A 13981-nucleotide genomic window follows, 5' to 3' on the forward strand; every position below is an offset into this window, starting at 1 on the left:
ATACCTCATTCTGCAGGAGAAGTTTGCAGAATTTTGAAAAATTGAAGAGGAAGAGAGTTCAAGTGTCATCATCCTCCTCTTCAGAATCATCATATTTTTATCAGTCTCCACCCCTTCTACTTCTAAGGCTCCCTTCCGTAGAAGGAGAAGGTAGTCTCCCTCCCCCTAAGAAGTCTTGTCACAGGACTTCTAAGGGTCTGCCTCCTCAAACTGAGGAGGCAGTTGTGTCTTCCACTGGCTCTCCCGTTCCTTCAGGAAAGGGAACCGTCACGCTGTCCCCAGGGCCTAGCGTGTTGGGAGCTGTAGAAGCACAAACTTCGGTTCGCACTTCAGCTGCTAGTCCTAGAGGTTCTGCCCCTTAGACTAGTTCCGTGTCAGGCGCTCATTCGTGAGTCCCCGAGTGCATGTAAATCTTCGGATTTGTGTGCATCCAGAGTCGGTGACGCTGAGTCTGCTCACTGTCATGACTCGGGCACGGGGTGGAGGAAAGGAACGAGTCGCTCGGGTGACTCGTGCCTTGCCGATGATCGCTCTCTTGGTGATTGGTTGGTTCCCAGGGTTGACGTAATGGTCCTGCGGGACGTGCACACAGAGACCAGTGGGAGGCTCCCCATCTGGTCCTCTTGAGAGGTTTGGCCTTGATGAGGGCTTGGACGAGTCGGAGGACAGTATTGGCTCTCTCCAGTCAGGTGCACACTCAGCCCCACCCAGACGATATTCACAGTGTGTAACTGACCGGTCTCGGTGCCAGCAGATGTTTCACCTGCCGTACGAGAGTTTTGTAACCCTCCTCGGGAAAGTGCTTTCTCCAGATGATAACGCTTTCCTAGACTTGCGGAGCGGCCATCAATGCTGTTGATGTGACGGTCCCGCGGGACTGTGCATGCAGAGACCGGTGTGGGCTCCCCCATTTGGTCCTTTTGAGAGGTTTTGGCCTTGATGAGGATTGGGACACTTCAGAGGATGGTATCGGCTCTCTCCAGTCAGGTGCTTACTCAGCCCCACTCAGACGACGGTCACGTTTGCATGCCAGTCGGTGGCAGCAGACGTTTTGCCTGCCGTATGAGAGTTTTGTACCCTTCCACGGGAAAGTATTTTCTCCAGACGGTAATGCTTTCCTAGACTCGCGGAGCGGCCATCAACTCAGGTTGATGGTAGCCCGTGACTCACTTCTCCTGCTAGTTCCGCTAGCAAGGCGAGCGAGAGCGTCCAGTCTTCCTCCCCTATTCCCTCTACTTCTATGGCTATGCCGGGAGGGGTGAGGTGAATAGGAGGAATCCTGCAGAGTGCTCTCCATAGCATTCAGCTTCGGGGAACTACTTTCCTGGAGGGACCTTTGGGTCCTACCGTACGTACCTCCATGTCGTTAAGGAAGGATCTTTAATGCCTGTTCCTCCTTGATTTCTACAGGAGTTGAGGAGGGCCCCTACCCCGATGATCGTTTGACAAAACTTGAGGGTCTAGCTGAGCGCTTAAAATTCTCCGGAATTTCTAGCACTCTCTGAGTGTTTTGGTGTTCTACGATCTGCAAACACTTGGGTGAGATGAGAATTCCTGATAATTAACATGATAACCAGGAATATCGCCAAATACTTGAATTCTTTGGAATTTCTGGCGTTCTCAGGGTGTTATGGTTTTTCTGTAATGTCCAAACACTCTGTTGAGACAGACATTCCCGGTAATTGTTATTACGAAAGTCGGGAGTCTCGGTAAGCCATTAGATTCCTTGGAATTTCTAGTGTTCCCAGGGTGATTTGGTTTTCTGAGATTTCCAAACACTCGGGCAACGGGCATTCCTGATGATTATTGCAATAATCGGAAGTCTCACCAAGCGCCTGGATCCCTTGGGTTCATTGGCGCTCGCCGAGTACTCTTCTTCATCATTTTGCCGAGTACTAGGGCGAGAAAAGGCTCGCCCGATCATAGTCATACAAAAGTCGGGTTTTTTCCTGCCGAACATGGGAATTCTTACGAATTCTAATGCTCGTCGAGCACTCACTATTACGAGTGCATGGCTGGCGAGACGAGTCTTTACCAGTACAGATGAGTCTGCTCCTCAGTCTGGTTTGGAGTTATGCAGAGCTTGGAACTGCATACATCACCTTCTGGGTGAATGGTCAAGTACCGTCCTTGATTGTTGGACCTTAGGGTCTGAACACGTAGGACTGAAGACACACTATCCCTCTTGTTCTTCTTGGGGATTTGGCCTCGAAGGAGAATAGTTAATTGGGAAGAAGTGATAGTTCTTCGTTGATGATTACCACTCATAATTATGTAGTGGTGATCTGCTCAGCTTGCTCGGCTATGCTCGACCAGACAACTCGATCTGCCAATCTGAGTGCTCGGCTCTAACGAATGAACTCTTTGCTCTTGATCAGTGCGGTTCCTTGCCATGACATAGCACTGTCCTTTCCTGTGTTGCAGCGAGTCTTCAAGTAATTGGTTCTCTTCGGCTCACCTGCTCCTTCTGGAGCAGGAACCTGGATGCTATCCACAAATATAGTGTCTCTGGAGCCCCAGGAGTTCGAACCCAGGTTCGTTCTCCTGTCTCTGGTTCCAAGGGCGCTGCTCATGGAACCAGGGCTGTGTCGGGTATACTACAGTGTGCCCCCTTATTTGCGGGAGATGGTACCAGACACCCCCGTTTATAGTTAAAACCTGCGAATAGTAAAAACCATCTCTAAAAATGCTTATAACTGCCTATCTTGAAAGTTCAGATACCAAATGTATACCTTAAATGACATCCTACTTCAAATATACCTAAAGTTACTAACCTATTACTGTTTTATTCTTTGAGGTTATATTATTAATATCATTTCAAAGTCATCTTAAACATTTTACCATTAAAAATATATACCTACAGCCAAGAACAGAAGAGAGAGAGAGAGAGAGCATTGAATGACAACATCATATATCTGACCATCAGGAGTGAAATTATGAATTATTTCTGAGAGAAAGAGAATAATAATGGAGAGAGAGAGAGAGAGAAATAACTCCTAGACTCCGACTCCTTCCCCTCCGCCCCAATTCCTATATCAAACTGTCATTTACTCCCCTACCCACATTCTTCCAAGTAGATAAAAAGACTGGGAATTGCTACTTTTAATTAATCTTATTAATATTTGAAAATTAGTTATAGATAAATCATTTATTTATACTACAAAACAAATAAACATATGTAAGTAAGAGAGATAGAGAGAGAGAGATGTTTTATCTCATTAAACTTAATATTATTTGAGAACTAGTACTGTATATTGTTATTTTACCATAAAATGTAGTAATGCCCTTAAAGATATACTTATACATACACTTCCAGCCCAAACAGACGGTGAGAGTTACCGCTATGACATACGTGTATCTCGTATGGCAAAAGAGAGAGAGAGAGAGAGAGAGAGAGAGACTTATCCTTATTTAAAAGAGTGAAATGGATAGATTATTGTATTTCTTTAAAATACTATCGCATATGAATTTTGTATAAAAGAATGAATGATTGGAAGTTTTCTGGCATCCTGACATCAAAGGTGACGCCGATATGAATTTTGAAATTAGTTAGTATTATTATTATGCAAAAATATTAATAAACGTACGCATGTACCATAAAAATTCTCTCATCTCAGTAAAGAGAGAGAGAGAGAGAGAGAGAGAGAGAGAGAGAGAGAGAGAGAGAGAGAGAGAATTTACATGATCTTGAGTGGGCAACACACTCCCCCTCCTGTCACATTAGTTGATATATTTGACAGCTGTTGGACCCCAGCCATCTCAGCTTGGCTACCAGGAGTTCAAAGACGATGCGGGGTAGAATGGATTTTATTTCATTTTTACATAATTTTTTATTTATAAACTAAAATCTTGCTAGTTCACTTTAGTATTTTCTTTAGTGAATTGATATTATTATTGATATTTGAATATTAGTAAATCATTTATCATAAAAAAACACATCTCTGAGAGAGAGAAAGAGAGAGAGAGAGAGAGAGAAATACTTTCACATATGAGTTTTGTAATTGCAGTTGTTATTATTATTATTATTATTATTATTATTATTATTATTATTATTATTATTTGAAAATATTGATAAACATTATACATACGTGTACCATAAAAAGCTCTCATCTCTGTAGAGAGAGAGTGAGAGAGAGAGAGAGAACACACTCCCTCCCCTCCTGTCACATTACTTGATATATTTGACAGCTGTTGGACCTCAGCTTGGACCTGGAGTTGGAAAGAAAGATGCGTGAAAAAAGTTAAGTATATCTTAGTTTTACCAGACCACTGAGCTGATTAACAGCTCTCCTAGGGCTGGCCCGAAGGATTAGATATTTTTTACGTGGTTAGGAACCAATTGGTCACCTAGCAACGGGACCTACAACTTATTGTGGGATCCGAACCACACAATATCGAGAAATGAATTTCTATCACCAGAAATAAATTCCTCTGATTCCGCGTTGGCCGAGCCAGGATTCGAACTTCGGACCACCAGATTGGGAGCCGAGCGCGAAACCACTCGTCCAGTGAGGAAGTAAATGTGCGTGAAGACTGGGATTTCCTTCATTCTTACATAATTTTTAAAATTTATAAACTAAAATCTTACTAATTCACTGTAGTATTTCTTTAATGAATTGATTGCTCTTTACATTAATATTAATATTTGAAAATTAGTAAATTGTTTATTTATCATACAAAAAACATACATCTCTGTAAGAGAGAGAGAGAGAGAATTATTATGGTTATTATGTGATATTTAATCTTCTTAAACTTGCTAATATAGTACTGATCAATACGTATTATTTGAAAATTAGTAAATCATTTTTGTATTATAAAAATGTATTTAAGCATGAAAACAACATCAAAATACACTAATTAGTGATTATTTATTGTCAGAAAACTGCATGAATAGGCAAATTCCACGCAAATAATGGGTAGATAAGATCCATAGAGAAATCTGTGAATCCAGAGAACGCGAATACGGGGGCCCCACCATACTTATGTAAGGGTGTGTTCAAGTGTACAACCCCTAAGGAGGGTTGTACATCCAGTCAGTGATAGGTAGTCTTTTCTCAATCACAATAGTGGCGCAGGACGAGAGAAGGGACCGAGCCGCTTTGATGGCTCAGACCTACCTGTGAAAGCTAGGAATGGGTATTCTTCAGGTGCCAAGATCGATGTTGCTGTCCCTCGGGACAAGGCATCTGAAGGAGATAAGAGGTGGTCCTCTGTGTAGTAATCTTTATGAGGTTCGATCACAGAGAAGATAGATGCGTAGCAATACGTGGCAAGTTCTCGCCTGCTTTTACTGCCTTTAACTCTGGTCAACTTTCGCTCACGTTTGTGTGAACGAAACGGTTGTAGGAATGAATGCTTTGTTTAACAGTGAGAACATCGTGTGGTGCGTTTTTGTAAGGTAGAGTGTTCGAGTTATATGATCGCTTACCTGCTGCTTCTTCGTGATGATTTTGTTCTGCAGTCTGGTTCTATGTGGAACTTTATGCTTCTTCTTAATGTTAGTTCTGGATTAGTAATCTTAATCGGCTTAATCTCTCAGGAGAAGTTTTAATGAGACAAATGGCAGTTTCTTTCTTTACTGTGCAAAGAATTAGAGTTACAAATACAAAGCTTATAAATCTCTTGGACCCTAGCAATATTTCTACTTCTTTTCAGAATGACAGCTGCCGGTCCTCTCTGGCTTCTTCTGTCGTTCTGAAATTCAGCCACCCTCGGTTCAAATTCGGCACCACCTCCTTAGGCGCTGTAGGATCTGGTTCTCCGCCCAACCAGATTCTTGATTCGTGGAGCAGTCTTTCCTTATCTTGTCCCCATCTCCTTTTAAGTGGGGTTATCATGTTAATTCCTCTTTTTCCAGGCAGAGTCAATAATTTAACATGTTAATACGTACCTCCTCTTGGAGGTGGAGCTGCATTCTTTATAGAAGCTGAGTAAGTCTGGTGTGAGGTCACAGGTTTAAAGATTTTATGACAGTCTTTTATTGCGATGGTGTTATGGTCAACTTTTAGTGACTAAGGTTTTGTTGATCAAATTCTGGCTCACACCAAAGCTCAATTCTCTCTCTCTGTCTCTCTCTCTTCCTCTCTCTCTTCCTCTCTCTTTTTCGTTATTTTCACTGTACATACTCTGATTATTCTCTCTCCTCTTTCTCCTTATTTTCACTGTATTTTGATTATTCTCCTTCTCTCTGTTTTTATGCTATCCTATCTACTATTATTTCTTATAGCTATCATTACAATCGCAAGTCAGAGAAAAGTGGGCAAGAACAGTAAATCCTCCTATCTTTTTTCCCCTCAACTTCCTGGTTATACCAGAATGAATCCTCGGAATTCGAACCCGAGAGACTATGTTTTTGGTTCAGTCGTATGATCTTACTGAAAATATGTTAGTCCATTCAGGATGGATAGTACTGAGAGGTTTGAATGCCTCTCCAGTGCTACTGTTTTGGGAACAACCAGTTCGGCTTGAACTAGTCGTCTTCGGTATCCTGTTATCACCGTAGAAGTCTCCCTTTGGGAAAACTTCACTTTCGCTCTCTTCATTAGAGAATGAAGGAGGTCTGCTTCCAGTCCTGATTCTTGTCCCTCGAATGAAGAAGAATTAGGCTCGAGTGTGATTTACAGGAACCTACAAATATACTACGCATATTTCTCTTGCGACATGCTTCTCTTATCAGTTGCATTGTCCGAGTAGTAGGCACATACCTGTAAGTTAACTCTTCTGGTATGTGACCAAGACAAATAGTACCATCTCTCAATTGACTTGGAACTCAGGAAAGCCTTTCTGGCCTCCCAAGAGTCACTCGTTTTGATTTTGAGATAACTAGTGGTATTGTTTCCCAGCAACACCACAGCATTTGCATTTTCACTGAATAGGAGGGTTTTCTCCTCTCCCATTTCAGTTAAAAGGCAGGTGCTCGAGTGTATCTTTTTTGCGCTCAATAGTTCTAGCCGAACGCATTCCTTCATGGAATGGACTACCAGGCAACTCACAATGACAACAAGTTGAGCGAGCAGTGAATGGTGCTGCCTCAGTACTGCTTGCCCTCCGAGATATTTCAGTTTGGTATTGTTTCTCCTGTCTAGAATTAACTACCAATTTGAATCTCTGCCCGGCAATCACAGACTTAGGTCTCTGGTTGGCCGTTGTGAGAATTTTCAGACAAGAGATATATCTCACTAGACTTTATCATCTTTCTGTTTACCCCAGGTATAACAGAAGTCTGTAACCTAGTCATCCGCTTCATCACACCTACCGCTGTGATGACACAGAATGATATTCTTCAGACATTTGAGTTTGTCTTCTAATATACATCTCCTAATTCGTAAGGTGTTCAATTATTCTTTGTTCACCCCGAATTATAAATGAATTATGGAAAACTTCGCCTGTTCCCTGCCCTACTAGCTCTGCTTCTAAAGTAAATAGAAATGTCCTCCCTGATCCAACCCATGAGAAGCAGTTCTTCAGGCAGTACAATCCCTGTGTTTTCTTTACCTAAAGACGCTCCGCTTTCATTGCAAACTCCGACTTTCTCGCTGAGCAGCAATGAAATAGTAGATTAGCTTTTTCAGGCCTCTGTGAAACAACAGGGATTAAAGTCGTCTTCACTGGTTGGTGTCATTGATGGGACTTTTTCTATGATCAGAATCTTGAGTTTACTTCTCTCAATTCAACTGTGAAGACGTAGGTCTGCATTCACCTTAGTCATTCACTTGTAATATAGTATTGTTTCTCCTTAGTTAAGATTCAACTACTGATGAGAATATTGATTATTGTCTGATGTGCGCATGCCTTGAGAGGAACATCATCTCGTCTCCCAATATCGGCGGTGAACAAGATAGACAATTTGTATGATTGTTTTCAGCATAACCCTTCAAAAGGCGGTGTCATGTTGTGACTATGTCTTGGATGCTTGCGTGGCAGGCAGCGCAGTCAATCAGCATCTGTTGACGAGTCGAAGTCCATCATGGACTTTGTATTGGTTGATCCAGATCAGTCATACTTTGTCCTATTGGCGTGTTGCTGAACCCATGAAGGATCGACACCCATCATTGAGTGTCAGTGTCTTTATCTGCTGCGGACTGCCATTGCAGAAGTGTCCGATGACACGTCTTTCTCCGAGTCTTACAAGGCTGTGAGAGACTTCTCTGCAGTTGGATAGTCCAGTGAATTTGGGTACATTTCATCACTCCGAAGAGAATATGTTGGTCAGGAAGATAGATGAGGTCTCAGTGTGACCATATTTATATCTCTTCTTTCGGGTCTGCCCACAGGTCCTTGGAACCTCCTTTCCTTGGACTGGTGGTGGATGCTTGCAGGTTATGTTTGCGTTGTGTTTGCTTACCCGGCTCCTTCAAGAGGACAAGTTGCATCTGGACTTTGGGTTGAGGATAGGACTCGAACTTACACTGGCTGGTCGGGCGATTGATGCGGTAAGCTTACACACAGAGCTTCCTTTCTATTTTTCTTATCAGAATCATAGAAGCAATCCTCCTTCTTCCTCTAGCAAGAGGAGGAAGGAGACTGGGAATAATGCAAACCCTTCCCAAAACTTTGCATTAATGCCTCTGACTCTAAATATTCTTCCAGCCCGGATCCTCACTCATTTTGAAAAGGCCCAGGAGTCTGACTCTTGATCATGCAGCTCCTATACTCCGATCAAGTTATCAGAGGCAGGGCACCCCTCACTCTTACGACCAGGAGGAATATCCCAGGTTTGCAGAACTCCAGTCAGTTCTAGAGGATCACTCACATTCCTCCCACCAATCAGTGAGTCATCCTCATGTAAAGGACCGAGGGTTTGTATATTGTTTAGGAACAAATCACAATTTTTGATAGTAAATTGTTTTTCCTAACTATACAAACCTGAGGTCCTTTACATTTATGCCCACCTCATGCCACCCCTCAATCTGAACCTGGGCCGAAAGGTAAAGTTGAGTGTTTACATCCGGGCAGGCGAGGCTACCCGCCTGCCACACGGTAGTTGCTTCCTAACCACTTTGTTCAAGAATTTTACGGCCGTAATTCCAGCTACGCTGAAAGTAATTCCTCATGTAAAGGACCTCAGGTTTGCATGGTTAGGAAAAATACAGTTTACTTTCAAAAATTATGATTTTTTCAATGCATTTTTTGGTTTTTATGTATTTATTTTTTATGTATTTTGATATTTTTATTTTTTAATATTTTTATTTTATTTTTCACTTTAGTTTTGTTTTGTTTGATTTTTAAATTTTTTTTATTAATTTATGTATGTATTATTATTTGTAATTATCTTTACCTTTTGTTTTTTACCTTAACATTGTTTATATTTATTTTCAATTTTGTTTTTGTTTTAAATTTTATAATTGTGTTGGTTTTTTATTTCTAATTTTAATTTTGTTGTTACTTTTATGGTTTCAGTTTTTTATATTTTTAATTTCTTGGGTTTTATATTTTTATTTATTATTTTTATATTTAAAAATTTTTTTTAGGATTTATTTCTAATTTTTATCTTGTTTTACTTTTTATTTATAAATGTTTTATATATTTTGTTGTCTTAAATTTTTTCTGCATTCGTATCATTTTTAAAGTTTTTGTTCTGTATTTTGTATATTATATTTTGCTTATTGTTTTTAGTTTTTATTTGGTTTTTAATATTTAAAAAATAAATTTTATTCATGTTTTTGAAAGGTTTTTTATTTTATTTGGTGTTTGTAAGTTTTTCATTGGGTTTTTACTTTTAAAATGTTTTTTTTTTGTATGATTTACAATTTTTATTTGTTTATTTATGTTTACAATTATACTTATGTATTGCATATTATCTGTTTTTTTCTTTGTTTATTTTTGGTTTTTAATGTATTTTTTATCTTATTTGCTTTATTTATATTTATGGTACTTTATTTTTTCTTTTTATCTGCTTAATATGTGCATTTTTTTGTGTTTATATTTTCTTGATTTATTTGTTTGTTTATATTTTACTTAGGTTTTTTAATAAATTGATTTTTTGGTTTTGTATTAAATCTTTTTATTAGATACTTTTTATTTAATTATCTATTTTTTATTTGTATCTTGATTTTTGAAATTGTTTCATTTGTTTTTAAAATTTTTATTGTATGTTTTGTAAATAACTTTTTATATTTTCTTTTAACACAATTCACAAAACACTTTGCAATCTCTCTCTCTCTCTCTCTCTCTCTCTCTCTCTCTCTCTCTCTCTCTCTCTCTCTCTCTCTCTATAATATATTTTTTAAAATTTTTTATGGTTTATTTTTGTTTGGTTTTAATGCACAATGGTTTATTTGTTTGTTTTAATGCATTTTTTAATTTGTTAATTTTGTTTTTAATTCTTTGTGTATTTGCTTTGATTAGTTTCTAATTATTTTGTAATTTTATTCATTTTACATTTTTAAAATTTATATAATTAACTACTTTTAATTTTCTGTTATCTGTTTTAAATATTTATCTTTGATTTTAATATTTTTTATTTTGAATTAATTTTTAAATTTTATATTTATTTTTCTAACTATTAATTAACTATTATTGGCACCAACCGGAATTTAGCACGTTATGGTGCCATAAATTGCCGATTTTATGGCGCTAGACAACCACCATAAAACTGGATTGCCATTAACCGGTGCCTGACTCTAGTCTATCTTAAATTGAAATACGTACCTGTAATGTAAATATAATGAAATAGTACCTGTTATTTAAATATAATATATACCTTTCTAATTGGTACGTCATATTTGAAAGAACCATTGACTTTTCACTAATATTATGTAAGTTACCTCTGCTGGTATCCATACAAGGAGGCTTATTTAAGATAACTATACAGTTAAATTTTATCTAAAGCTTTTTGATGGTGAAATCATGGGCCAGTATGTTCATAAAGGTTCTTGGAAATTGGGATTTGGTTTTAAAATTCTGTAGGAAAACTACGTTAATGCTATTTTATCCTTTCAGGTAAAATTTGAAAAGTCTTTTTATAAGTAATTGAATCTAGGTTATTTCATTCCAGTGATTTCAGTCAAGTTTTCTGCATGATACAATTCATTGTCCTTTCAGGAGTGCAATGATGCAGCATTAAATGACAGCCTTGAAAAAGTAGCTGATGATACCTTGGAAGGTCTCAAAGGAATGGGAGCTTTTGGTCTTCAGGTACATTATTATGCATGCTTATTTATTTTTTTTAATTTTTAATCTTAAGCTAATTTAAGTAGAATCGGCCAAATATGTTTTGTTCTTTTTGGGAGATTATGTTTATAGCACTACAAAATAATGTCTGGGTGATATTTAGTTGTTCAACCTTTAGGTTTAGAATAATTCATTTATCTGGTAAGTGCTTTTAGTGCTGTACCCGATTTAATTAACCCTTAAACGCCGAGTGGACTTATTTTACATCGACATTTTTTGTCTCTCGGGTGCCAACTGGACGTATTTTACGTCGACATACAAAAGTTTTTTTAAAAATTCGCGGAAAAATACTTATAGGCCTACCAGCCGAAAAATCTTGAATCGCGCGCCTTGGGGGATGCCTGGAGTTCACAGATCAAGGTGTTGTTTTGTTTACAATCGTTACGCAGGCGTGCAAGCGCGAATTTCTTTCTTGCCGCACTAAAAAGTACCGGTGACACATCTCAGAAATTATTTCGTCACTGACATAATTTTTGTACCATTTTAAATTAGCCGTTACATGGAGTATTATATATGAAAATGTGTGCATTTTTATGTAGAATACAACAAAAAAATACTCATGATTGTAGCTTTTTTCAGTTTTGAGATATTTTCATATAAATGACGATGTGCCAAAATTTCAACCTCCGGTCAACTTTGACTCTATAGAAATGGTAGAAAAACGCAATTGTAAGCTAAAACTCTTACATTTTAGTAATCTTCAATTATTTACCTTCATTTTGTAACAAATTGGAAGTCTCTAGCATAATATTTAGATTTATGGTGAATTTAGGAAAAAACTTTTTCCTTACATTCGCGCGGTAACTCTTCCGTAAAAAATCATACATGCGATTGTGGTAATGTTTGCACCATTTTAAAATTAGCCGTTACATTAAAGTTTTATATATGGAAATGTGCACAATTTCATGCACAATACAACTAAAAACAACCCATGGTTGTAGCTTTTATCAGTTTTGAGATATTTTCATGTAAAAAATGATAATTGCCAAATTTTCAACCTTTGGTCAACTTTGACTCTACCGAAATGGTCGAAAAACGCAATTGTAAGCTAAAACTCTTATATTGTAGTAATATTCAATTATTTACCTTAATTTTGCAACAAATTGGAAGTCTCTAGCACAATATTTCGATTTATGGTGAATATATGAAAAAAATAACATTTTCTTTACGTCCGCGCGGTAACTCTTCCGAAAAAATCATACGTGAGATTGTGGTAATGTTTGCACCATTTTAAATTAGCCGTTACATAAAGTTTTATATATGAAAATGTGTGCAATTTCATGTAGAATACAACAAAAAATAATTGAAGGTTGTAGTGTTTCTCATTTTTGAAATATTTGCATATAAATCCAGATAAATGGAAAAAAAACCACGTTCGGTCAACTTTGACTCTACCGAAATGGTCTAAAAACGCAATTGTAAGCTAAAACTCTTACAGTCTAGTAATTTTCAGTCATTTATCTTCATCTTGAAACAAATTCGAAGTCTCTAGCACAATATTTAGATTTATGGTAAATTTAAAAAAAAACTTTCCTTCCCTCCGCGCGCGGATTCTCTGCCACAAATCTCCGACATGCGTACGTCGCATTCTCGGAATGTTTGCTCTGTTTCATACTAGGCATTTCATAGAGTTTTATATATGAAAATGTGCGCACTTTCATGTAGAATAAAACTAAAAATATTTGAAGGTTGTAGCTTTTCTAATTTTCAAAATATTTGCATATAAAAAAAATATATAAAAAAATTCGACATTCGGTCAAATTTAACTCGTCAGATATGGTTGAAAACTGCAATTGTAAGCTAATACTCTTACAGTATAGTAATATTCAATCATTTGTCTTCATTTTGAAAGAAATTGGAAGTCTCTAAGACAATATTTAGATTTATGGTGAATTTTTGAAAAAAATATTTGTTTACGTCCGCGCTTTACGAATTCATGCATTATTTTGTGATAATATTTTCTCTGTGTTGCTTTTATAGTTTTACAATGTGTTATATACCAAAATGATCGCAATTTAGTGTGCATTACAAAAAAAAAATTAACTCTTTACCTTTAACCGTTTTCCGCTTAGAGCGATTTTGAATACAATTATATATGAAATTTAGTTTTGTTCATGAAACTTACCTGTCAGATATATATATAGCTGTATTTTCCAAAGTCCGACAGAAATTAAAAAACTTACGACACACGTAGTGGGAGTCAGGTGGTTAGTACCCATTCCCGCCGCTGGGAGGCGGGTATCAGGAATCATGAATCATTCCCATTTTCTATTCATAATTTTTCTGTCGCCGGTGTTGTAAACACAGTTTTCAGCACCTCCGTCTTGAATTTAGGAAACTTGGCTACTATAAGTACCCCTTTTTGATTTTTTGGTATCTTGACTTTTGGATCGGTGGCTAGGCACACGTTAATTGTGGATTTGATTGATTTTGGCTTGATTTCTCTTTAACCCCTTCTTTACCGGGTGGGTGAGCAGAATGTAAACATTGCGTTTGCTGCCGAACTGAATCTCTCGGTAGTGACTCAAGTTGGAGGGAGGGGTGGCCGATCGTAAATAATATTTGCCAAAAATACACTAATCAAGACAGGCTAATGAAATTATCAGGTATTATTAGCACTATAATAACGCATATTCTCCGTTAGTTTTATCATCCTACAGGGAAAATAAATGATTTTATGAAAAAAAATGTGAAACTCAGAATGTCCCTTGTACAAGGGACACTGGTGGTTGCGGTGAGCACTAAAAAAAAACACGGTCTTGAATAGAAATGCGGTCTTACAGAATGTTGGTATATCGCACCTGGAACA

General features: G+C 37.6%; 1 protein-coding gene across 1 annotated transcript in view; it reads left to right on the forward strand.

Moving 5' to 3' along the window:
• LOC135218542 (very long-chain specific acyl-CoA dehydrogenase, mitochondrial-like) overlaps window positions 1-13981 on the forward strand; it is a 303617-nt gene that overhangs the window by 162114 nt on the left and 127522 nt on the right. The window contains exon 2 of the mRNA XM_064254915.1: window positions 11044-11136. Coding sequence (XP_064110985.1) covers window positions 11116-11136 — 21 coding nt within the window. The 5' untranslated portion in view covers window positions 11044-11115. The remainder of the gene's footprint in view (window positions 1-11043; window positions 11137-13981) is intronic.

This window comes from Macrobrachium nipponense, chromosome 9, assembly GCF_015104395.2.
Source record: "Macrobrachium nipponense isolate FS-2020 chromosome 9, ASM1510439v2, whole genome shotgun sequence".
Classification (NCBI taxonomy): Eukaryota; Metazoa; Arthropoda; class Malacostraca; order Decapoda; family Palaemonidae; genus Macrobrachium; species Macrobrachium nipponense.